A 25,785-nucleotide genomic window follows, 5' to 3' on the forward strand; every position below is an offset into this window, starting at 1 on the left:
GAGCGAGACTCTGTCTCAAAAAAAAAAAGGGGGGGGGGAATTTTTTCCATTCTTTTTGTTAAAAAATGTTACTTTATAAAATACCTTTTTGAGTTTTTTCCTACTATTTTACTAGTAAGGGAAATCTCAAAGTCCCAGAACCAGTGAGCTGATGATACAGAAATACTGGGCCCAACACAGATGTGAATCAGTGTTCTTGTAAATTTTGCTATCTTTTTGAAGTTATCCCTCTTTTGATGTTAGTGGCATGTTGGTTTGCAATTGTTTGTCCAGCAACAAAGATAGAGAGTGTTCTTCAATTGTAATTATTTTTGGTGCCAGTCCCTCTTAAAAACAGTGTTTTTGAATGGCTGCCTTATAAATACCATTGGTGCCTGTGGATCCAAGCAAGGTGAATTGCCCAAGGGTGAGGACCTCCTGGCTGTGGTCTCATTAGCACTGAGCTCCTGCAGGTGGCAACAGCCAATAGAATCATTAGACAGCCACGGAATTTTCTTATCCAGATGTCTCTGGCCACATCACAAAGCCAAGTATTACTGCTCTCCTGTGAGTCATTGTTTGGCATTTTCTGTCTCTTCTCTCCCCTATTTACGTTAATTGTTACAGATTCATTTCTTAATTCATTTGACAGGCATTCACTGGGGTTCATTGTTTGTTAGGCATCATGCTGAGCACTTTAAATACTTTATTATCTCATTTAACTTACACAACAGTTTAGTGAAGCAGCATTATTTTAATCCCTAATTTTCACAAATGAGGGACCAAGGCTTGAATGGCGATCTGATTTGCAAGTGCCATTTTGCAAGCGAGTCACCTAGCTAGGTTCACATCCAGGTGTCTCATTTTCCAAAGGTCACAGTATTGATTATGGAAATACAAGGCATGTAGCAGACCCAGGAAGACTTATGGTGGAAACATTAAGAGCAGGGACTTTGGAACTATAAAGACCTCAGTTGTTGTTGGTTATGTTTTTAGTTTGTTTGGAAAATCAGGATAATAATTGTGCCTAATTTTATGGTTCTTGTCACGATTCAATTATATAATGTATACAAAGCCCTAGAAACATACTAAGTTTTTTTCTGGTGAAGTGGTGTCTGTCAGTGACAATGTTAACAATAGTAATTGGACTGTGCTGTGGGCTGTATGAGACTTTGCAGAAGATGAGAAAATAAATCACAATGTTAAGTAAAGCAGGATGTTGAGGAGCAGCGTTCAGAGTTGGGTGGAAGGCTTGAAGGGCTGTAATGAGAGGCATGAACGTATCTGGGCTCCAGTGTGGGAAGGGCTTCCTTGTTGAGTCCAGCTAGCCTGGTTGGCCTGGGCAACCTTAGTGATGCAGGATCCTAGCATGTGTCTGGCTGCCAAGTACATAGAGATTTGTGCTTTTACACCTGCCAGGGAGGGATATGACCAAGTGAAGAAGGAGGTTCATGCAGCTGAGACCCTGACAAATGAGTCTGTACCGAAGAGAAGCTGGGCTTGGCTCTCAGGGAGAAGCCCTCTACCCTGCCTGTCTGGCTCTTGTTGAGTAGTGGAGTCGGTCTTTAATGACCTTGGCCTAAAACTCTTCTTCATAACAGTCCAAGAACTGAAAAATTAGGATACTCTGGCAGCTGCTGGCATGTTCTGAACCATAAAGTTTGCATTTACTCCATGGCTGGAAACCAGCTGCCCCGTGGAGTGAAAGAGGAGGGGGTTCTCTATGTGTAAGAACCTGAAAGGAGAAAATTACTGTGGAAGGAAATGAAGTAATGACATAGCCTTTCTGCCAGATTGGGGGATCTTAGCCACGATTTAGATATTTCCAGAGACTAAAATCCACCATTACTGTGAATATTTAGAAGCTGGCAAAATTTAGGGAGTGTGTCATGTTTATTTATCATTTATTTACATACATTTTCAGTGTAGACAAGATGTCTAAGGAATTATAACTTCTCTATAAGATGATTCATTTCTCTTGTTTTTGTTTGTTTGTTTGTTTTTTTGAGACGGAGTCTTGCTCTGTCACCCAGGCTGGAGTGCAGTGGCGCAATTCCTCTTGGTTTTTATCTTGGGTGCTTATGTCTGAGAAGTCTGAGCAACAATGGGCTTAATTTGAGTGATTTTTTGTGTAGTTCTTGTTCATCTATATGTATACATATTCCCCACTACCCTTTTACAGTTATACCCATCCCTTCCCTCCAGCCTCCATAAGCCCTGGCAACCACCAATATGTTTCCCATCTCCATAATTTTTGTCACTTTGAGAACGTTTATTGTCAATGAAATCATACTGCAGGTGATTTTTTGAAATTGGACCTTTTCACTCAGCATAATGCCTTTGAGATCCAACCAAGCTGCATGTATCAGTAGTTAACTGTTTTTTGTTTATTTGTTTTTTGAGACTGGGTTTCAGTTTTGTTGCCCAGGCTGGAGTGCAATGGTGCCATCTCGGCTCACTGCAAGCTCCAGCTCCCGGGTTTAAGTGATTCTCCTGCCTCAGCCTCCCAAGTAGTAGGGATTACAGGTGCAAACCACCACACCGGACTAATTTTTTTTTTTGTTTGTTTGTTTGTATTTTTAGTAGAAACAGGGTTTCACCACGTTGGCCAGGCTGGTCTCTAACTCTTGACCTCAGGTGATTCCCCTGTCTCTGCCTCCCAAAGTGCTAGGATTACAGGCGTGAACCACTGCCCAGCCAGTTCACTGTTTTTTATTGCCAAGTAATGTTCTATGGTATAGACCAGTTAGTTTAAGCATTCCTCTCTTGAATAGACATTTTCGTTGATCCATTTTTGGAAATTACAAATAAAGCTGTTACGACCAATTATGTACAAAATTTGTTTGGATATAAGTTTTTATTTCTCTAGGATAAATGCCCAGGAGTGTGGTTGCTTCGTTGTATGGTAAGTGTATTTTCTTTTAAGAACGTAAGACCACATATTTCATTATTTCATTTATATAAAACCTTTTCTTTTGGTCAGGCATGGTATGTTCCCGCCTGTAGTCCCAGCACTTTAGGAGGCCAAGGTGGGAGGATCACTTGAGCCCAGGAGTTTGAGACCAGCCTGGGCAATATAGTGAGACCCTGTCGACAAAAAATAAAGAAAAACATTAGCTGAGTGTGGTGGCAGGAACCTGTAGTCCCCGCTACTTAGGAGGCTGCAGTGGGAGGATTGCTTGAGCTAGACAGGTCAAGGCTGTAGTGAGCGATGAGCACACCACTGCACTCCAGCCTGGGCAGCAGGGCCAGACCATGTCTCAAAAATAAATACATAAAAATTTTCTTTTAAGAGAATATCATACTGTTTTCCAGGAGGCATATCATTTTGCATTGCTACCAGCAGTGTATAAAAGACCCAGTTTCTCCAAATCCTCATTAGCATTTGGTATTGTCAGTATTTTTTATGTAGTGATCTCTCAATCATAGTTGTTTTTTTTTTTTTTTGAAACAGAGTTTTGCTCTTGTCGCCCAGGCTGGAGTGGAATGGCACGATCTTGGCTCACTGCAAGCTCTGCCTCCCAGGTTCAAGCGATTCTCTTGCCTTAGCCTCCCCAGTAGCTGGGATTACAGGCACCTGCCACCATGCCCAGTGAATTTTTTTTTGTATTTTTAGTAGAGACGGGAGTTTCACCATATTGGCAAGGCTGGTCTTAAACTCCTGACCTAGTGATCCACCTGCCTTGGCCTCCTAAACTGCTGGGATTACAGGCATGAGCCATCGCACCTGGCCCAAGTGTTCTTTATGTATTTTAGATACACATGTTTCTTATCAGATATATGGTTTTCCAAATTTTCTCCTAATGTGTCGGTTGCCTTTTCACTTTCTTGGTAGTGTTCTTTGAAGCACAAAAGTTCTTAATTTTAATGCTGCCTAGTTTATCTATTTTTTTCTTTTGTGGCTTTTGCTTTTGGTGTCATGCGTAAGAAACTGTTGCCTTATCCACAATCATGAAGATTTAGACCCCCTTTCTAAGAGTTTTAGCTTTTACATTTAGGTCTGTGATACATTGTGAGTTGATTTTTGTATAGAATGTAAGGTAGATATCCACATTCATTCTTTTACATGTAGGTACACATTGTCCCAGCAGCATTTGTTGAAAAGACTCTTTTCTCCCTATTTGATTGTCGTGGCACTTTTGTCAACAATCAGTTGACTGTATGCCATATTTTTTATAGTTGTTTTTTCCTATCTCAAATTTCCGGTTCCAGAGAACTGAATAAATGAACCCTCCAAATGATTAGCTAAAGCTGGATCTAAAGCCCCAGGGGCAATGGTTTTTTTTTTTTTTTTTTGAGACGGAGTCTCTCTCTGTGGCCCAGGCTGGGGTGCAGTGGCGCGATCTAGGCTCACTGCAAGCTCCACCTCCCAGGTTCACGCCATTCTCCTGCCTCAGCCTCCCAGGACTACAGGTGCCCGCCACCATGCCCGCCTAAATTTTTTGTGTTTTTAGTAGAGACAGGGTTTCACAATGTTAGCCAGGGTGGTCTTGATCTCCTGACCTCGTGATCCACCCGCCCCAGCCTCCCAAAGTGCTGGGATTACAGGCATGAGCCACCGCGCCTGGCTGGCAACGGTTTTCAATGCTGTGAAGAGTTACTTGTTCTTAAACTTAAGTGACATCCAGACACTTTTTAGAGAGCAACTTTGGATTTGGAAGAGAAGAAATAGAATCCATTGGCTTTGGTAGTTGGAGGGGAGAAGGGGACTAGGAGGAAAAGGTAGAGAATATATGACAATCCTAAAGGTTAATTTTCCTTCTTTTCAGTTATATTTTTAATTAGTCTTGGGTTTTGTTTGTCGGTGTGGCCTTCCTCTATTCTCCAGAGAGTATAATATAGCCTCACATTAGACAAATACAGGTTCAAATTCTAGATATTCTTTTAACCTGTTTGATTTTTCAATCTTCAGTTTCTTCTTTTGCAAAATCAGGATAATCATAATATATACCTCAAAGGATTATTATGAATTTTAAATAATAAAAATAAATCACTTGGCATAGTGCCATGACATATTAAAAATATTAGCTATTATTATTTTTCCTATCCAGGACCAAAAGTTATATGTTGTGTGTTCCATTCCTTTAGTTCTTGTTGCATGAAATAAAATAAACTGCTAATATGATTTTTAAAAAATCCTTACTAATCTCTTAGTAGGTTTGAAATATTTTTCTTTTGTGGGAGTAGGGAAGATTTCAATTCCTTTTAAGCTTTAATTTCCTGAGTGTGTTACAAAGTGCATTGATTTACATTTGACATATGGAGGTTCTAAAGCCATGTCAGGCTTCTATTAACATATGATAATAGAAAGCAATAGAAAATCCAGCAATCTGTGAGATTCCATGGCCCTTCCACTTCCTCCCCATGGCTGTGGGCACGCCGCCTATCTTCTGTGAGCTTCACTTTCACCACTCCTAAAATGGGGATGAAATATTAGCCTGGACTGTTGTTCAGATTGCTATGACACTCAAAGGAGGTAAAAACTGTGCTGAGTTTTTAAAATTATAAAGCTGGCTAGATCTGTAATATGGTTTAGCACATTACTGAAATACTTAGCAAAGTAAACCCTGTGACAAAACATCAAAATTGACATTTTAATTTTTTATTAATACTGTATTATCATATTGGTGGCCTCAAGATATAGATAAAAAGAGGACAGTGTGGTCAAAATCTTCAGCTAATGAAACAGAGCAGGAAGTCAAATATAAAAAGCCTAGTTGTCAATCAAGGTTCTAAGGCATTTTGAAGTTAATGTTCAGTGTTTTTGCATTTTTTTTTCTAAAACCTTAATGGGCTGAATCTCTCAATGCCTCCTTGCTTAGCGCTATGATCTCTGAGAACAGGAAATACAATAACTCAACTTATAATTTTAAAGTCCTTAATTTTAGAGCCAAAAAATGGTCCCACAGGCTCTGGTCTCATCATCTATGAAATCTGATACTCCATTGTATGGGTATAAATATATATGTGTGTGTGTGTGAGATTTGAAGTTTGCTGATTCTTACAGTTTAATATCAGGTTCTTCTGTTAAGTTCAATTAAATTATTTACATGTATTTAAAAATAGAATCTATTTTGGAACTCTATTTCTCTAAAAGTAGCATCAACTCTTTCCTTTTCTATCTGTATATGTACACCAAAAGATGTCTAGAATGCTGTCCACCTAATGATAATCACGATTATTTCTGTGTGGTATGATTTTGGGGCAAACTTTGCTGTCATCTACATATTTTCCTATATTGCTTGAGGGTTTTTTAATATAGCTTCTTTATCTTAAAATAGTTATGAACTCTACAGTAAGTTGGAAAATTAGCACATAGTGCACCATGTACCTTTCACTTAGTGTCTCCCTATGGTAACAACTTAAGTGACTAGAATAAAATGGCAAAATCAGGAAACTGCCATTGGTACAGTGCAAACTGCAGACTGTATTCAGATTTCACCAGTTTTTCCATGCACTCATGTATGCTGTTACTCCACCTTAACTCTACGTATTCCTTTGTAGCCCTGCTATGAGGGGTGGGGTTGGGTAGGGAGCATATTGAACTTGACAAGGATAAACACACACCTGCTTTGAAAAGTCACACTGTTTGTCATTGGCCGGAAGTAACCTCATCCTTCCAGCATTATTGGTAGTGATGTGCCTGAGCTGGCTTGTACCAGCCCTGGAGGCCATTTGTTAAATATTTAGGAATTTTGTCATTGGTAGTTTGAAATCAGCTATGGTGAAATAATTACCTTGAAGAAATCTGCAGAGTATAAATCAAGCCCCCCACCCTCGCTTCCTAGAACCTGTTTACCAACACAACACTCTTGGTACGACATTTACAGTTGTCCTGGTTAATCCCCGTTCCCCATGTGACTCTCATCTGGGTCTCTCAGTAAAACATAATTCCCTAATAGGACATTCCCTTATCACACATGATGCTTTTTTTCCTTTCAGGGTTTCCAAATAGAGCAGCTAAATAATTTAATAAAAAGGCAAGGCTTTCTGTTAATGGATTCTAATATCTTATTATATGATCCTTCTGGGTAAATTACCTTCATTTTGCCCAGGGACTTCCTGGAATATAGATACATATTTAACTCCAAGAGGACATTTGAGGATGTGTGTGTTTGCGGGGGTAGCGATTGGGTAGAATCCTTTCAGCCCCTCTCAGTTCCCACCAAGCTGGCAGCTGTTGATCTCATGCACACTCAGGGGCCTTCACTCCTCCTGGTCCTGTCCCTTTCCTTCTAGAAATGCCAGAAATGCAGGGACTCACTGAGTCCCTTCTGTTGAGGCAGATCATGGGAACTGGGGAAAGAACCTTGGTTTAAACTTGAAAAGGAAGTAAAAAACCACAGAGATTCTTTGTGGATAACAGTGTGGATTCACAACCTTCTAGAAAGTGAAGCGCCATATCCTTTTGTCTTTAGTGAGAAGGACAGAACAGTGAAAAAGAGGGAACTGAGCTGTGTTCCCTCTTAATCCTTAGTACATTAATTGGAACAGAAAAAGAGGAAAACAAAAACAAAACAAAACGTTCCTATTCTCTATCCTCCCCTTGTCTAAAAGTGTTGCTAACATTTAATAGACATGTGTAGATTAGCTCTTACATGTGTAGCCTATTCCAGGTGTAGTCTGTTCCAGGTGCGTGGAGGAATATTAAAGACATTTATTAAAGACATTTATATTAAAGACATTTATGTCTGGAGACAAAATTACACTGGCAACATAATATTGAAATGAACATAAGTTTTGGAATCAGATCTGAATTCAGATTCTGACTTGGCCACTTATTGGCTGAATAAATCTGGGCAAGTTACTAAACTTTTATGTGTTATTTTCCTCCTTAGTAAATGCAAATTTGTTAGGAGCGTGAATGATAATGATTGGGCTTCTACCCTGTACCAGGCATTTTATGAATATTTTAAATAATGTTTTAATTTAACTTAATTCAATCCTTACCATAAGCCCAGATTATATTATTTTTATTTTATGGATGAGAAAATTGAGCCTCAGAGATGTTCATTAAGTTGATCAAGGTCATATAGTTAATGGGGAACAGAGCTGGGATTCAAACATAGTATCCTAAAGCCTATATCCTCAGACCACAGTAGAGGGCATATAGCCAATTTAAAAATGCATGAAAAATTTTTTATACATCATAGGGGCTATATTTATAATATAATCCTATTATATAGGATTATATAATAAACATTAATATTATATAATAAACATTAATTATTATTAGTATTATTATTTTTTGAGACTGGGTCTCACTCTATCACCCAGGCTGGAGTGCAGTGGTGCCATCTTGGCTCACTGCAACCTCTATCTCCTGGGTTCAACTGATTCTCGGGCCTCAGCCTCCCAAATAGCTGGGACTACAGGTGCCCGCCACCATGCCCAGCTAATTTTTGTATTTTTAGTACAGACAGGGGTTTCACCAGCTTGGCCAGGCTGGTCTCGAACTCCTGACCTCAAGCAATCCACCCGCCTCGGCCTCCCAAAGTGCTGGGATTACAGGCGTGAGCTACTGTGCCTGGCCGGATTATATAATATAAATTAATTATATTATAATATAAAATAATTATATTGTTATTTTTAGGGAAAGTTCACTAAACTTGAAGTCAGATGATCTGACCCAGGTCTTGGCCCAACCGTTTAGTAGCTCCACCAATAGGCAAGTCACTTACACAGTATTCTCTCTCTCTTTGTTTTTGAGATGGAGTTTTTGCTCTTGTCACCCAGGCTGGAGTGCAATGGAGTGATCTCGGCTCACTTCAACCTCCGCCTCCTGGGTTCAAGCAATTATCTGGCCTCAGCTTCCCGAGTAGCTAGGATTACAAGGCTGTGCCACCACGCTCGGCTAATTTTGTATTTTTAGTACAGACAGGGTTTTACCACGTTGGCCAGGCTGGTCTCAAACTCCTGACCTCTGGTGATCCACCATCCTCGGTCTTCCAAAGTGCTGGGATTACAGGCATGAGCCACTGCACCCATTTTTTTGTTTGTTTGTTTTGTTTTGTTTTTGTTTTTGTTTTGTTGCTCAGACTGGAGTGCAGTGGTGTGATCTCGGCTCACTGCAACCTCCACCTCCCAGACTCAAGTGATCCTCCTGCCTCAGCCTCCACAGTAGCTGGGATTATAGGCGCTTGCTACCATGCCTAGAGACGGGGTTTTGCCATGTTGGCCAGGCTAGGCCAGGCTAGTCTCTAACTCCTGAGCTCAAGGGATCCTCCTGCCTCAGCCTCCCAAAGTGCTGGGTTTACAGGCTGAGCCATGGCGCCTGGCCCACTTACACAGTTTTCTCATTCATATTCAGGCATGCCTGCCACATTGTAGTTGTTCAATAAATATTTGGTAAAAAAAAAAAAAAAGAACGAATAAAAAAATGAATATTCTTAAAGTCCTTTTCAGGTCTTAAAAAATGACTCCTGTTGTGATAGTCACACACGAAAAATTAAACAATTGATGATCAAATGAAAAGTTAATTGTCAGTGATGTCTGAGAGGCGCCCCAAACCACAGCGGTTTTTCTACAGCGACCCCCTGTGGTGTCGGTGAGTACTGCAAGGGCTAGCTATTGCAGGGCCTAGTTCTTGGCATTTTTGCCTGAGATTTGTTTGTTCTTCCTCTACGAACTATTAAGCCAATCCTGAACAGGAAGACTTTTTTTTTTTTGGTTATTTAAATAAATCACTGCTTATTTACTCAACGTTGCAGTGCTCTTGGTGATGATGTTTTGCTTAGCTTTTTCAGAGAGCACCAGGAATCAGGGGAGGATGATGAGGGCAGGGTGTCTGGGTAAGAGGCATCCTTTCACGCTCTTGTTCTTTCAGGCTTTATACGCTCATATTATCCTTCTGCATTTTATCCCTTTATACTAACAGATGAACTGAACAACATAATTAATAAAAGTGTGATTTATTGAGGCTTTACTATATAGCACACATTGCAACTTTTTGTGTGAATCCTGTTACATATCTTATTTAATTTTCTCAATAGCCTGACAAGGTAAATAGTATTATTATCCCGTTTGGGGGGAGATTTAAAATGCTCAAGTCGCTTCTTCAATGACACATACCTAGTGGCAGAGATAGAATTAGGACCCAGTTCATATATCTCCTATATACATATTACCTCTTGTAACAGAGTAGAAAGAAAAATAGATCAGAAGGAGTAAAAGCCAGCATCACTGGATCTCTGCTTTATTTCCATTTGTAATTAAAATAAAATTAAAGCACCTGGCTTATTTTGAATGGCACTTTCCCATAGCAACCCCTAATAACTGAGGAGGTACAGCACTAAGAAGCAGGGATCCTTGGTCAATTACCGAGTGACTTATAAAATGCCGTTTATGGTTAGGAATGGCAGACTAATGAAATAAAAGCTTATCTAGCTAATGTTTTGTAAGAACAACAGGAAATTATTGCTGTTTTTTTTCCATTCTTGGGATTCTTGGGCGGTAACTTTTTGTTAAATTGTCTTTTTTCTTCCTTTAAAAATCCCTTTAAGAAACATAAAATGTTCCGGCAAAAATATTTAAAACATTAACAATATTATTAAAAAAAATCAAGGTCATCCACACAATGGGAAAAACTCTAGACACAATAACATACCTTCGCTTGTCTGTTCTCTGGGGAAAACTTGTTTCAGAGGTGGGGAATTAGGGAGTGAATCTGATGAACGGCCTTGACCTCTTTTATCTGGCGTCTGAGCAAGTCTGAAACTATTTGGAGGTCGCTAAGTTTCCCTGGGTCTTTGTGTTTGGAAATGAATTTGCTGCCTGCGGCGAAGAAAGCAATCCCAGCAATAAGGAGAGGCTACAAAACCCGAGATAGTGAACAATCATGCCGGAGGAATGGACAAAGCAATGCTTATGTTTAGGTTATTACTTTCATATGGATGTGGGGAATTGAAATGCAAAACCAAGGGGCATCAAAATATCACATAAAATCAGCTTTAGGTTTTCCTTGAGCTCACACTTTTTTCCCTGGACTTTTGGAAAAATGCTACCCTCCTGTGGTCAGACAGTAGAATACAGAAAAGCAGAGAACTTTGACCAGGAAAATAAGGTGAAATTGAACAGGGAATGTGGCGATCTATTTGTAAGTGTTTTCTGAAGAGCTTATGGCTCATCAAAAAGACACCTTCAGAAAAGAAAAGAAAAAAAAGAACAACAGAAAGAAAGGAAAGAATAACAAAACAAACAAAAAACTAAGAATAACAACACAATTACTTTCCAATAAAATGGCCCAGTTAACCTATTTCCACCTTCATGGGGCCTTCTCTAAGCATTCAAACAAGAAGCGATTCCTCCCTCCACAATTCAATACATAAACACTAGAATTAAGATAACACACCAAGACTCTGCTGTGTGCTAGGACCTGTGCTAGGTGCTGGGAATGAAAAGCTGAAAAAGGAATATCTCTTCCCTCAAATAACTCAGATTTCATTGGGCATTAAGTGGAAAGGGACAGAACAAGTAACTTTATTTATTTATTTATTTTTGAGACAGAGTTTTGCTCTTGTTGCCCAGGCTGGAGTGCAATGGCACGATCTCGGCTCACTGCAACTTCCACCTCCCGGGTTCAAGCGATTCTCCTGCCTCAGCCTCCCCAGTAGCTGGGATTACAGGCATGCGCCACCATGCCTGGTTAATTTTGTATTTTTAATAGAGATGGGTTTTCTCCATGTTGGTCAGGCTGGTCTCGAACTCCCGACCTCAGGTGATCCACCTGCCTCGGCCTCCCAAAGTGCTGGGATTACAGGTGTGAGCCACGGTGCCCGGCCTGTAACTTTAATATACATGGTAAATAGCATGATAGGTACACATAGGCTGTGAGATCAAAGAATATATTGTTCAGCTCTTAAAGAAGACGATGGCTGAGTCTTCCAGTAGCAATAAGATTTAACCAGGTAGCTGGGCATGGTGGCTCACGCCTGTAGTCCTAACACTTTGGGAGGCTGGGGCGGGCAGATCATGAGGTCGGGAGTTCGAGACCAGCCTGACCAACATGGTGAAACCCCCGTCTCTACTAAAAGTACAAGAATTAGCTGGGCATGGTGGTGGCACACTTCTGTAATCCCAGCTACTCGGGAGGCTGAGGCAGCAGAATAACTTGAACCCCGGAGGTGGAGGTTGCGGTGAGCTGAGATCGTGCCACTGTACTCCAGCCTGGGCGACAGAACGAGACTCCGTCTCAAAAAAAAAAAAAAATAGGGAAAACGTTTCTAGACATAAAGAGCAGCATGTAGCAAAAAATCCACAGCATGAATTTGCCTCGAAGCCTGCATAAATACCAGCTCTTTTGACCTGCCAAGGTTTAAGTGTATGTGTGTGTCTGTTTGTGTTGGAGAAGATGGGACAGTGTAACCTGTGTGTTGTGGGAAGTCAGCGACCCCAAACGGAGGGACCAGCTGAAGCCGCGGCAGAAGACCATAAATTGTGAAGATTTCATGGACATTTACCAGTTCCCAAAATTAATACATTTGTAATTTCTTACACCCATCTTTACTGCAGTCTCTGAACATAAATTGTGAAGATTTCATGGACATTTATCACTTCCCCAATCAATACTCTTATATTCCTATGCCTGTCTTTACTTTAATCTCTTAATCCTGTCATCTTCGTAAACTGAGTATGTATGTCACCTCAGGACCCTGTGATGATTGCATTAACTGTACAAATTATTTGTAAAACATGTGTGTTTGAACAATATGAAATCAGTGCACCCTGAAAAAGAACAGAATAACAGCAATTTTCAGGGAACAAGGAAAGATAACCACAAGGTCTGACTGCCTGCGGGGTTGGGCAGAATAGAGCCATATTTTTCCTCTTGCAGAAAGCCTATAGATGGATGTGCATGTAGGAGAAATATCACTGAGTTCTTTTCCCAGCAAGGAATCCTGGGGAAGGAATGCATTCCTGGGGGTAGGTCTATAGACACTCTGGGAGTGTCTGTCTTATGCAGTTGAGATAAGGACTGAAATACGCCCTGGTCTCTTGCAGTACCCTCAGGCTTACTAGGATTGGAAATTCCAGCCTGGTAAATTCTAGTGAGACCGGTTGTCTGCTCTCGAACCCTGTTTCCTGTTAAGATGTTTATCAAGACAATGCGTGCACAGCAGGACATAGAACCTCATCAGTAATTCTAATTTTGCCTTGCCTTGTGATCTTTATTGCCCTTTGAAGCATGTGATCTTTGTGACTTACTTCCTGTTCATACACCACCTCCCCTTCTAAAATCTCAAATAAAAACTTGCTGGTTTTGTGGCTCGAGGTCACCATCACGGTCCTACCAATATGTGATGACACCCCCAGAGGCCCAGCTGTAAAATTTCTCTCTTTATACTCTCTGTTTCTCAGACCGGCTGGAACTTAGGGAAAATAGAAAGAACCTACATTGAAATATTGAAATATCCCTCCATACCTGTATAAGGTAAGTGCTCCAAGACATAAATGGTCATGCTGAGGAGAGAGTTTGACTTTATTTTCTAGTGCTGGGTTAGATAAAACAGTATGCTTGTGTTTAATTTGGCTAAAGTCTCTTACTCCACTCCTAAATCCCATATTTCTGTTAAATGCTTAGTTCCCATAAGTATCTGAGAGTTAACCACAGGTACCAATGGGAATGGGAAACAAAGGAGGAATTTTAAAGAGGAGAACAACCTGGTATGATTTGCACATGAAATCAAGCTGAAAGCAATGTGTAAGATGTATTTTAAGGGGACAAAACTTGAGTTAGCTAATTTAGGAAGTTGCTGCAAGAGTTGAGGTGAAAAACTCTTGGAAGTGATGAAGAATAGAGGATAGATTACAGAACTGAAATAAATAGGACTTCGGAAGAATTAGTTGTAGAGGGTGAGGGAAAAAAAGGAGATGAGAATTAAGTTCACGAATCCACCATATTTCCATCTAACATCTCTCAGTGAGTTGGGGAAGGTAGCAGAAGGAGCAGGTCTGGAATGAAAGATTCATTCAGGATACTTAGTAGCTTGTGGTATCCTTATGGCTTTAACCATCCTGTGCTGAGTTCTACTTCATTGTTACAGCTTCATCTGTCTTACTTTACTGTAAGGTCACTGAGAGCAAGGACTAAGTCTTCTCTATCTCAATATTCCTTAAAATACATTTTGAAAAATAACTCATCAAGTTATTAAAAATATCATTCTCAAACAAACATGTATCCAAATGTCATATACCTTGTTAATTAAAGGAACCAGTAGAATGACTGAGCTGGTTTGAGAAGAAATTGAAGGATGGGGTAAGACCTGCTGAAATGAAAGCAGTATGTTAGAAACAAAAGTAGTTAATGTGCTTATAGGACAAAAACTCAATCTTTATTTGCATGGTTTTATTTTTTCTATCAAGTTGAAAAACGCATCATACCTTATCATTTTTGTATGAATTAGCCTCTACCTTTATAGAATTGTAAAACTTCTGAGCTCTGTTGAATCATTGTATTTCCCCAATTGGAATATTATAAACTGTAGAGAAACTATAGAGACATATATTTCTTATTTGCCTTATGTCTAAGTTTTGAATATTTTTTTCTACACACATTTCTGTGGTGGCTGTAAGAATATTTAATGTGCATTTTTATATTGAATTCATATCTTATGACTGTACAAAAAAGATTTGAGGTAATGTAAATTAAAGGCAAAATCAAAGCAAATGAAAGGCAAAACAATAAGATCGATAAAATAAAAAAGGCTGGGTGCAGTGGCTCACACCTGTAATCCTTGCACTTCAGGAATCTGAGGTAGGAGGATTGCTTGGGCCCAGGAGCTCAAGGTTGCAGTGAGCTATGATTGCATCACTGCACTCCAGCCTGGGCGACAGCAAGGCCTTACTGTAAAAAAAATAAATAGGCCGGGTGCGGTGGCTCATGCCTGTAATCCCAGCACTTTGAGAGGCCGAGGTAGGCAGATCACATGAGCTTGAGAGTTCGAGACCAGCCTGACCAACATGGAGAAACCCCATCTCTACTAAAAATACAAAATTAGCCGGGCATGGTAGCGCATGCCTGCAATGGGCTGAGGCAGGAGAATCACTTGAACCCGGGAGGTGGAGGTTGTGGTGAGCCGAGATCGTGCCATTGCACTCCAGCCTGGGCAACAAGAGCAAAACTCCATCTCGAAAAAAATAAATACATAAATAACAATAAAATAACAAAGAAAATAGAAAAAATTCATTAGATGTCACAATTAAATATAGATATGTTTTTGCATTTGTCGGCAGTCAGGGCAAAATGGGAACATAGTAAATTTTCTCTTATCACAAGGGAAGAAAAATCTGGCTCCGGAGGTCGTTGTTACTTTTTTTGTGTTTTTCTTCTTCTAAATTCTAAAAGAAAGTGTCATGTGGGGCTTCATATAAATGACACAGATGTCATAGCCCTTTTTTTTCAATATTTTTATGGTAATTGCAGGCACAAATTACCAATAACTATTTGTTATAGAACTTTTTGACCAAAAATTTACTTCATATTTATAAATATGTGTATGCACAAACATGTTTTGGGTTAAAAACAGTTTTTTTTTTTTTTTTCTCTAGAGGATTTTCAATGAGGAAAAAAAGCCTTCAGTATTTGCTTTTGTATTTCATATGTAGCTACAAATTTGCTTAAATAAAATGAGCGTTCTTTAGCAACCATTTGGCACAAATCTTAACCCATGGGGTAAGTAGGAATTTGACTATATCTCTGCACTTCCGTGACTGTACCTGTAGATCAGAGGCAGGGCTATGTCATGAGCTGGTGGGAGGAATTCCTTTGTGTGGGTTTTGTATGGGCCTAGTAAATGTTTCCTTGTCTCTCTAGCACTGTGGAAGGAAGTGCCCGCCGCCCACTTTAGCAACTCCAGAAAACACTGGGGTAATTTTCTCTGGATCTAGAAGAGGCCAGTTGAGTTGTTGACATAACACATTTGAATTATATACCAAAACTGGAGTTAATCAAAACAGAGCTTTTCTTTTATAAAGTTATACAGTACCCCATAATAACTGCCTATTTTATGGCATACTGATATGTAAGGTACCTTTCTCATAGAGACTCAATTGTTGTAAACCATCATCAAATAATGTAAATTGTGGGAGCGCTTTCCAACTTCCTGACTGCTTGTTCGCCTCACCGGTGGGAGCTCCAGCATCTCCTTTGCTAGAAATGGACCCCAACTGCTCCTGTGCCACTGGTGTCTCCTGCGCCTGCGCCGGCTCCTGCAAGTGCAAAGAGTGCAAATGCACCTCCTGCAAGAAGAGCTGCTGCTCCTGCTGCCCCATGGGCTGTGCCAAGTGTGCCCAGGGGTGTGTCTGCAAAGGGGTGTCGGAGAAGTGCAGCTGCTGTGCCTGATGTGGGGACAGCTCTCCTTCCAGATGTAAATAGAGCAACCTGCACAACCTGGATTTTTTTTTAATACAACCCTGAGCTATTTGTTGCATTTCATTTTGTATTAAATATATGAATGACAATAAAACAATTTTGACTTGAATCTTAAAAAAAATAATAATAATAATGTAAATTGTGATGTCTTGAGAGTTGGGCCTATGTCTTATTCTTCTCTGTGTTTAGAATTTGATATGGCTTCTGGCATATAGGTGCTTCCTATGAATGAGTGACAGAACATTGTAACAAACTGATGAGTGACTGTTATTTTTTTTTTTTTTTTTTTTTTGCTAATAAAGATGAAGAGGTTACACTTAAAAGAGGAAACCTTCTTAACATGGATCTTATTGAGCCCATTCCAAAATACTAATTTTTCTTTGTTTCTTTGAGACAGGGTCTTGCTCTGTTGCCCAGGCTGGAGTGGAGTGGCATGATCATAGTTCACTGTAACCTTGAACTACTAGGCTCAAGTGATCCTCCCCCCTCAGCCTCTCAAGTATCTGGGACTATTGGCACTCACCACCATGCCCGGCTAATTTTTATTATTATTTTTTAGTAGAGACGAGGGTCCGCTATGTTGCCCAGGCTGGTCTCAAACTCCTGGCCTCAAGTGATCCTCCCGCCTCAGCCTTCCAAAGCACTGTATTACAAGTGTGAGCTACAGTATCCTGTTTAATATTACTTTTGATAGTTCTTTATCTTTTTTGTTTTGAAAGTTGGGGATATTGCTCTGTTGTCTAGACTAAAGTGAAGTGATGGGATCACTGTAACCTTAAACTCTTGGCCTCAAGTGATCCTCCTTCCTTAGTCTCCCGGTAGCTCTGACTAGAAGCATGTGCCACCATGCCAGGTAATGGCATGTAAAAAATTTTTGTAGACATGGGTTCTTGTCATGTTGCTCAGGCTGATCTTGAACTCCTGGCCTCAAGGATACTCCTGCCTTAGCCTCCCAAAGTGCTGGGATTACAGGTGTGAGCCACTGCACCTGGCCTATTTTTAACAGTTCTTCATGGTGACTTACAAAATTGCACCTCTATTGTTTCATATTGATTTCTTATTTGATTCATGGATACAGGGATTGTTTCCCACACGAGACTGTTAGCTCTTTGAGGGTAGATCCACATGTACATGGGGCATAGGAATGTGCACATGATCGATGCTCACATAACACACACCTGTTAATTTGTTATATCTAGTGGGTCTACAAGGTAGAAAAAAAAGGTAGATGGATAGAGTAGGAGAAGTAACATTCAGAATAAGGATGGAAAATAGCAGGCAAGATTCTCTCCCAAACTATGTTCAGAACAGAGATGCTAATGATGATAGTTTTTTCCTCAGGAGTATAAATTCTGCTTTGGCCTCCTTGTCATAGTGCCCATGGCATACACAGTAACAAATGCAGAATGGGAAGATGAGAATAAATCTATTTACTGTCCTGGATATAGAGTTTATTTCCTTACATTACACTGATAACCCTGATTTGCCCCACCCTGTTTTTCAAAAGTAGATTAGAGGAAGGGCGTGGTCGCTCATGCCTGTAATCCCCAGCACTTTGGGAAGCCGAGGCTGGTGGATTGCTTGAGCGCAGGAGTTCGAGATCAGCCTGACCAACATGACAAAACCCCATCTCTACTAAAAATACAAAGAAATTAGCCGGGTGTGGTAGTGCATGCCTGTAGTCTCAGCTACTTGGGAGGCTGAGGCAGAAGAATCACTTGAACCCGGGAGGCAGAGGTTGCAGTGAGCCAGTGAGCCGAGATTGCACCACTGCACTCCAGCCTGTGCAACAGACCAAGACAGTCTCAGAAAAAAAAAAGTGGAAGAGTTCATTAAACAAACAGCTATAAACAATGAAAGATAAAGTTTTAAAAAAATGCAGCTTGTTTTATTTTATATAAACTAAAACACCAGAGTTCATTGATTCCTATATTAAATACATAAATTATAAAATAACCATTCATAAAACTTTACATACAGTAAGTTGATTCCAATCTCTATGGTAATACATACAGTACATGTACATATTCGGTGTACTTCAGATGATCATTCTGGTGAAACTCAGTCAATTTTTATTTTTCTTTCATTAATAAACAAGCACTGAAGTGATATATGGAGTCATGCTAATGAGATGGAAAGGAATAACCCCAATTGAGGCAGTTGATTGAATGAAAGCTCTGTGAAATTGGACCCTTGGCTACATTAACACAGTAAACACCTGGGGAATAATGTATTCAAACACATTAGCTCTATACTTGAGTCCCCAAAGTATTGGATCTTGAAGGCTAAAACATGCATGAACCCTGTTGAGATGGAATTTTTAGCTAATAAAGATATGGGACTTTTGGCTAATTTTAATACTGTAGATTGTGCTGAACTTTCTGTTGCTCTTTCAAAAAAAAACATCAACCAACTAACCAAACAAATAAAAAAAACCTATTTGCTGGTTTATGGGCCTGGATAATTGAAAAACCGAGTAGTCTCTGCCTCAGTCAACAATCGGAAATAACAGTAGTGAACAGAAGGTGGGGTAAGGGAGAGAAGAGGTAGTCAAGGACGGGAAGAGTTCAAACACTAAATGCTCAACAAAAACATGAATTCCCAGCAGCAGCAGCAGCAGCAGCAGCAGCAGCAGCAGAAAAAACCTTTCTTGAAGTCCTGCATCCTAGAACAGAAGTACACGTTTAGTAAGCACTCACACCATCATACTATGTACAGAATATATCTGCGCATATATTTACATCACAGATTTATAAAAATGTTTGGATTTTGATCTGCCTCATTGTGGGAAGTTGCTATGGTTAATGGCTGGTATAGGCACAGTCTGTGAGATGTCAGTCAAATAGAAGTGTTGTTACTAACAGATGCTGGGGATCTGCTTTTAGTTGGCAAATTGCATCATTCATTCTTTAGTAAGTTCATGGGATCTTGATTGTAGGCAAAATTGGGCTCAAAGTTGTTTAACTTTACCATTCTCACCCTACAGAACTTTGCATATAACAAGGATGAAAATATAAGCATGGGTACAAAGACCATAATGCAGAAAAAAACAAAAACAGGAACCCTCACCAAATCAACCACGTGTACCTCTGACACATTAGTTTGAATATAGCAAATTATAATCCTATTTTTGCTACATTGCACCTATAAGTATATCTTTAGTAGTTTTTTTCCTCTCTCTTTTTTTTTTTTTTTTGAGATGAGTTCTCACCATGTTGCCCAGGCTGTTATGAAACTCCTGGGCCCAAGCTCTCTTGCCACCTTAGCCTTCTGAGTAGATATTCTTAGAAATTTTGATTAAACATTGGACTTGGATTCTCAGCAAGAGATTTATTTAGGAAGAACTAAACCACCAAACTAAAGACAGCAAAGGATTGTGAATCTGCCCTGCCCCGTTCTGAAATGGAATCATAGAATTTGGCACTTGAAGAGGCCTTACAGGGATTAGCTCCAACCTTCCATTATGTCTGTATCTTCTTGCCAATATGCCTGAAATTAACTCTCAAGATAGTACATTATATAGAAATGACAAGGCAGTAGAACACAATGACATCTTTCCTCACTTAAGACCTAGAAGTCTGCTTAAAGAGGGGCTTGGGTCCATATTGGAAGCATAAACTCATGGCATAAACAGTCATCTAAGATTTGCTTTGAATGTTTATCACTCAAAAGTTATATTGAACTTTTTCAATATAATAGATAAATCTAAATTAGTAAAATGATAGAATTAAACTGCTAAAAGCTGTCATTAATTACCAAAACACTGTTATGAAAATTTCACAAAAGGCTACAAGCAATGCAACTCCCAAATTACAGAGCAAATTTCTATTGCTGTGTGTGTGTGTGTGTGTATCTGTGCCACTCTTTGACAGATTGAAATAATGCAATTAAATATTTTAAAAATAAAATGTCTATGCTGTCCATCTATCTTGATGTAATACAACACAGATGATCCAATTATTTAAAGATCAACACAAAACCAATGAATATTCTTTTTACAGTTTCTACAAAAACCTAGGCAGGTTAAAAAGACGTGCTTCATTTTGAAACAATGAACTTGTGAATTATGTTAAAGCAAACATAAGAATTACACAATGGGTTTACAGGAAAATTTGACAGTCAATGGGCAAAAAGGAATAAGTTTGCCAGAGATTTATTTAAAATTGAAAGCAAAGTTGAAACAAAATACTGTAGCAAAAATTATTTGGCAAACTTTATTTCTCCTATTACTAGTGGAGAACACGTTTACTCTCTACCTAAGTGATAACCCAGGCCTTCTATATCAGCTCTACCTTATTGACCTGGGAAGACACATACAACTTGCATGAGCAGTTATTTGTGGGCCAAAAAGAAAAAAAATTAAAGCAAGATCTATTCTTCTACTGCTAAAACCTAACTGTTGGTAATAATTTAATTTATATAGCATAAGTAAGAAGGGTTGTAATTTTTTTCAGCAAATTCTATTTCCTAAAAGTAGGGTGGCATTAAAGAAAAGTTTGACATTCAATTTAGTAATAGATGCTTTTTAATTATAATAGTCAAAGATAGTCTCTCTCTGTTTTTCACCTCTTTCATGAAATTTTTCTATCCTGAATAACTATTTAAATTGGGGCTTTTATTTATCTCAAATTATCTTTAGTAGTCAGTTATGTTTATTTTCCAGGGTATGAATATTTTATTAAGAAAAATTAAGTTAATGAACCCTGAAGAATGCTGTTCGGACTGCTACAAACTCATTAGCCAAATGCATCTAGGTAGTACAGATGCAGAAGTGGAGCCACAGGAAATCTCACTGTTATTGGTAACTTTTTTTTTTTTTTTTTGCTATTGCTGAACATCCTATCCAAGGGAAGCATTCATTTAAACATGGTCCATTTCCATAGATCCATGAGTGACTGGAAAATATATCCACAATTTTGCTGATGCTTTTATAATTGTGAAAATGGATAATAGAGAGATGTATCTATTGAAATATTTATACTTTATTCAAGGATATATTAATTTTGAGGCTCATGAGCATGACTTGGTAAAAATTACAGTTCAGTCTGTAGTCTTGAGAAATTTGCTAATCTCCCGGATCTTAAGCAAAAAGAAAAAACAAGCAAACCTTTTGCCTGGCCCTAAACACATCTAAAGCTGCTTGGACAATCATCCTAGCTGTTGTTCTCATATGACTTATAGCAGATAAGCAGATTAGGTATATAAACCATACCACTTTTGCAAAAATTTCCAATCATTTAGAAATAGCTTGTTCATGGAAATAAATTTTGACTTACAAATTTCTTGGTGGGTGGGAAAGCAAAATTAAGAGAAGGAAGGTGTGTGTTGGAGCAGATGGAATATGGATTTACTCATATGGGCCCTGCAACAGAAAGTGAAGAAAAATGGAAAAGTCTTAGATATGTGAGAGTAATTTATCCTCTTCCATATTTTCTGACTCAAGTTGGCTAGTGTTGGGTCACCAACACTGTAGAGGCACCCTCTTTCACATTTCTTGCCTAATGAGCATATGGCTCATATTTAATCTGGAACCTACCTAGTTGAATAAAGAATCCAGAAGGAGGCCGGGCACAGCGGCTTGCGCCTGTAATCCTAGCACTTTGGGAGGCTGAGGCAGGCAGATCACTTGAGGTCAGGAGTTCGAGACCAGCCTGACCAGCATAGTGAAACCGTGTCTCTACTAAAAATACAAAAATTAGCCAGGTGTGGTGGCTGTAATCCCAGCTACTAGGGAGGTTGAAGCAGGAGAATCACTTGAATCCGGGAGGCAGAGCTTGCTGTGAGCCAAGATTGTGCCAATGCACTCCAGCAAGGGCGACAGAGCAAGACGCCACCACAAAAAAAAAAAAAAAAAAAAAAAAAAAGAATACAGCAGGATAGTCTGTTTTGTATCTTCCCAGTAGGACATATCACCTGACTTTCCTCCAGAATAAAAGACAATCAAGCTAATTATGTGATACTGTCAGTTTGCTCCAAGCCTTTGTTTAATGATTGGCTCTCCCGTGGTAAAAGTGGGGTTCTGTATGATGGCATGCATATACAATCAAGAGAGCCGGGAGATGCTTATCATAGAAATGACACACTCTTCTATCTTGTTCAATAGCATGAGATGATCTATTTGCTATAGATTATTAAAGATCCTGGTTTTGAATCTCTCAATTTTTATTGCTAATAATGTCCCAAGTAGCTTGATAAGCAAGCTTCAGTGCTATAGTGCTTAAATTTAACCAAACTGAAGCACTATTTTATTACATGAGGGAATCTTTTTGTCAACAACACAAGAAAGTCAAATAATACAGCACTTGTAATAATTACAAAGCACATTGTGCTACTTTAAGCACCTCTTGTTCTAAAATTGCAAATAAAACTTTATGAAAAAGCATTTTAACCCCATTTTGCAGATGAGGAAACTGAGGCACAGAGAGGTTAAGTGACTGGGCCAAAGATACCTGGGTCAGCAGTAAATGTAAGAACAAAAAGTGGGACCCCAGCATTCTAGTTTTTATTGTACATTCTTCAGTTATTGTTCTGGCTTTGCAAATGCCAGTGCTAAAACTGAAGGATGATGGTGAACCCACATATGGAAAGATTTGTATAGCATTTCATAGAAAGAGTTTCTGGCTCCCTACACGTATTCTCTATGCATGGGAATTCCAGCCCCATAAATAAAACTTCAAAAATTTGAAAAATTGAGGTTGTTCTGTTATCTACAGTAAATGAGGTGTAAAATTAGCTTTTCAGGAACATATATTTGCTCTCAGAGATGACTCCAAGACTCAGTAATACACAACTTAGGAAAAGTACCAGTCCTCTAATTGTCTCTGGTAGAAAATGACCTTGTCAGTAACATAATGTTATTTCTATATAAAAAAGTAGAGCTATCTTGTTGCTGTCATCTGTCTGGGAAAAAATGTTATCACTCTAAACAAGAAGAGGTCAGAATGCTCTAGGCATATGAGGATTCTTTAAAAAATAATAGTTTAGTTTAATATTCACATCTCTGTGGCAAACCCAACTCTTGGTAGAAATGTACTCATTGATTCTGTTGTGTTTTTGCCCAAATCATATAGCATATTCATTTGCAGGCAATTTTAAGCAGCCGTTTGAAAACCAGTATTTTGGAAATGAAAGATTCAGAGATGCTCTCTGGCCCATGTTCCCTATAGGTGCTGGCGTTCTAAACAGAACTAAGTCAGGGAGCATGTGATTTACAGTATCATCTTCTTAGTTTTCAATATGAATGAGATCAGTCCATTGTTGACGGAGGAATGCAGATGTGAGAGTAGGACAAGGAAGCATCAAATCTGCTTTTATTTCACATGTCACATTCGCCCGGGTCCTTTGACTTGGTTACCAGTTTTGTTATGGTCACTGTGATCCACTTCTCATTTGTCGTCTGTGGAATGAATTCCACAAGCTCCACCTTTTGCAGAAAAACAAAAGAGAGTGTTTTTCTTCCCATTCACGATGCGGATGTCTCTGTTCCTGAGTTTAAAACAATCATAAAGACAGAAAAGCAAATCCCTGTAGTAAGAAACCAGACTTTTCAAATGAAACATTTTATTGTAAATAGCTCTTCATAGGTATTCCTCGTGCTTCACTCCCCACCCACCCTTGTTTTTTTTTGTTGTTTTGTTTTGATCTTTTAAAATGATGTTTATTATCAGGACTAGTGTTTCCATGGGGTGTGGTGTTACATTAAAATGACCCCCCTGCACAGCAGGGGTTGAATGTTTCATTGTAACTTTGGTTCCATGCCCAAGACACATCTTTGCTTGATCTGCAGAAACTAGTTCCATTGCTGAACTTTTTCTTTACACAATATATGTTTATAGTTCTTCTCTTCTGATTTGACATATACATGTTTCATTAAATGCAGCATATATTGTAGATTTTCAACAGGGTTGTGTAGGAACTGTCAAGTAAGAAACCTTGAATAATGGCTTTAAAATACACAGTTGTAGTCCTGGCTACAGGGTAGTTCTTAGCTTTTGATCTCCCTCTCACTGGTGTAAACAATTTTGCCATCTTTGAAGGTTTAGAAGCATTTGTCTTTCTGGGATCTTATCCATGTTTTCGGTTACTCTGTAAAACAGAGGAAAAAATTATTTATATATCAATTTTATTAATAGCTGAATCATAAAAAACAAACTTTAAAAAAAGACACAAATTTTTTATTCTTTACCACTGCTTTGATGTGTATGATCTTATGCAAGTTACATCTTAAGCTTAGTTACTTTAATTTTAAGTGAGAAAATAAAAATCTCTACTTCAAAGGTTGTTGCAACACAATGCATATAAAACAATTAATGGTTCTTGTCTCAAAGTAAGTTGCCTGAAATATTATTATCATTACTGCCTTTTCCTCTGAGGCCTTCCAAGGTGATAGCTGAGAAGTTAAATTGAATAATCATGCCCCAACATATCCATTTAAGATGTTATTTTATTTTTGAAACTTATTTTAGATTCAGAAGGTAAATGTGCAGGTTGGTTACATGGATATATTTCATGATGCAGAAGTCTGGGCTTCTGTTGAACCCATCACACAAAAGTGAACATAGTACCCAATAGGTAGTTTTTCAAACCCTGCCACTTCTCTACCTCCCCACTTTTGGAGTCTCCAGTATCTACTGTTTCTGCAAGATGTTATTTTAATAGCAGACCTGTCTATTCCCTTCAGTGACTTAATTCTATGTCACATTTCCTCCCCAACAGAATTGTAACCATTGGCAAGTTGTCTCCACCTAAAGTCCTGATTGAAGAACTCCCTGGGAATTCTGCCACACAGGTTTCTTGGTTGGCCCAGAGATGTCCCTGAAAAGGTGCTACCCTGGGGATGTCAGGACTCCTAGTCCTGTTCCTCTGTAAGTCCATATGTCTGAGTTTTCACTTGTGTAGAAGTCTAGGTCATAATGCTGTCTTCCAATGAAAGCCAGAAATAGCACAGAAGATGTGCTATGAGGTTGTACTGTCATGTGCTACTTAAGGGAATGGCCTTTAGGGTCTGAACAACATGGATAGAGAAAATGGGATTTCTGTTTTCTTGCTGTATGCCCAAAGATAAGTTATTTAACTTTTCTAAGCCTCAATCTCCTCATCTATAAAATAAGGACACTGATTCTGTAGAAAGACTTTACTATTATTCCAGAAATGTTAAATCCAAAGTTAAATATTAAAACCACAATCCAAAGTGGAGGAAAAGGAGGCACTTAGTACCCCAAGGATACTTCTAGTCTACCAACCAGGGGCAACGTAAAGATCCAAAGGCATATTTGCAGAGCCATTTTTCTCCCAAGACAAGGTTAGACTGGGATGAAAGAGTGACAGAGTCACAGAGGAGAACCTGTGGGAAGGAAGTACAGTGGTCGGGGAGAGATCACACTGAGGGAATGAGGAGGAGGTACGAAGAGGCATAAAGAGATTGATGGTGGATTCAC

General features: G+C 39.1%; 3 protein-coding genes across 8 annotated transcripts in view; 2 read left to right on the forward strand and 1 right to left on the reverse strand.

Annotated features, from left to right (window-relative positions):
- The window catches only part of LOC129036966 (uncharacterized), a 102,271-nt gene that overhangs the window by 7,551 nt on the left and 68,935 nt on the right, over positions 1 to 25,785 (forward strand). The window lies entirely within an intron of this gene.
- On the forward strand, positions 16,047 to 16,457 carry LOC129036967 (metallothionein-1E-like). The gene has a single exon (XM_054488706.2). It carries the CDS (start codon positions 16,133 to 16,135, stop codon positions 16,316 to 16,318), a length of 186 nt encoding a protein of 61 aa, XP_054344681.1. The 5' UTR covers positions 16,047 to 16,132; the 3' UTR covers positions 16,319 to 16,457.
- JAKMIP2 (janus kinase and microtubule interacting protein 2) overlaps positions 18,220 to 25,785 on the reverse strand; it is a 194,982-nt gene continuing 187,416 nt past the window's right edge. For 4 of the 6 annotated variants that reach the window (XM_054488704.2, XM_054488699.2, XM_054488700.2 and 1 more), the window contains one exon: positions 20,377 to 24,433. In XM_054488704.2, coding sequence (XP_054344679.1) covers positions 24,413 to 24,433 — 21 coding nt within the window. In that variant the 3' untranslated portion in view covers positions 20,377 to 24,412. Of the gene's footprint in view, positions 24,434 to 25,785 lie in introns of all 6 variants that reach the window. The other 2 variants (XM_054488702.1, XM_063665251.1) reach the window with 2 other exon arrangements.

Source organism: Pongo pygmaeus, chromosome 4 (assembly GCF_028885625.2).
Source record: "Pongo pygmaeus isolate AG05252 chromosome 4, NHGRI_mPonPyg2-v2.0_pri, whole genome shotgun sequence".
Lineage (NCBI taxonomy): Eukaryota > Metazoa > Chordata > Mammalia > Primates > Hominidae > Pongo > Pongo pygmaeus.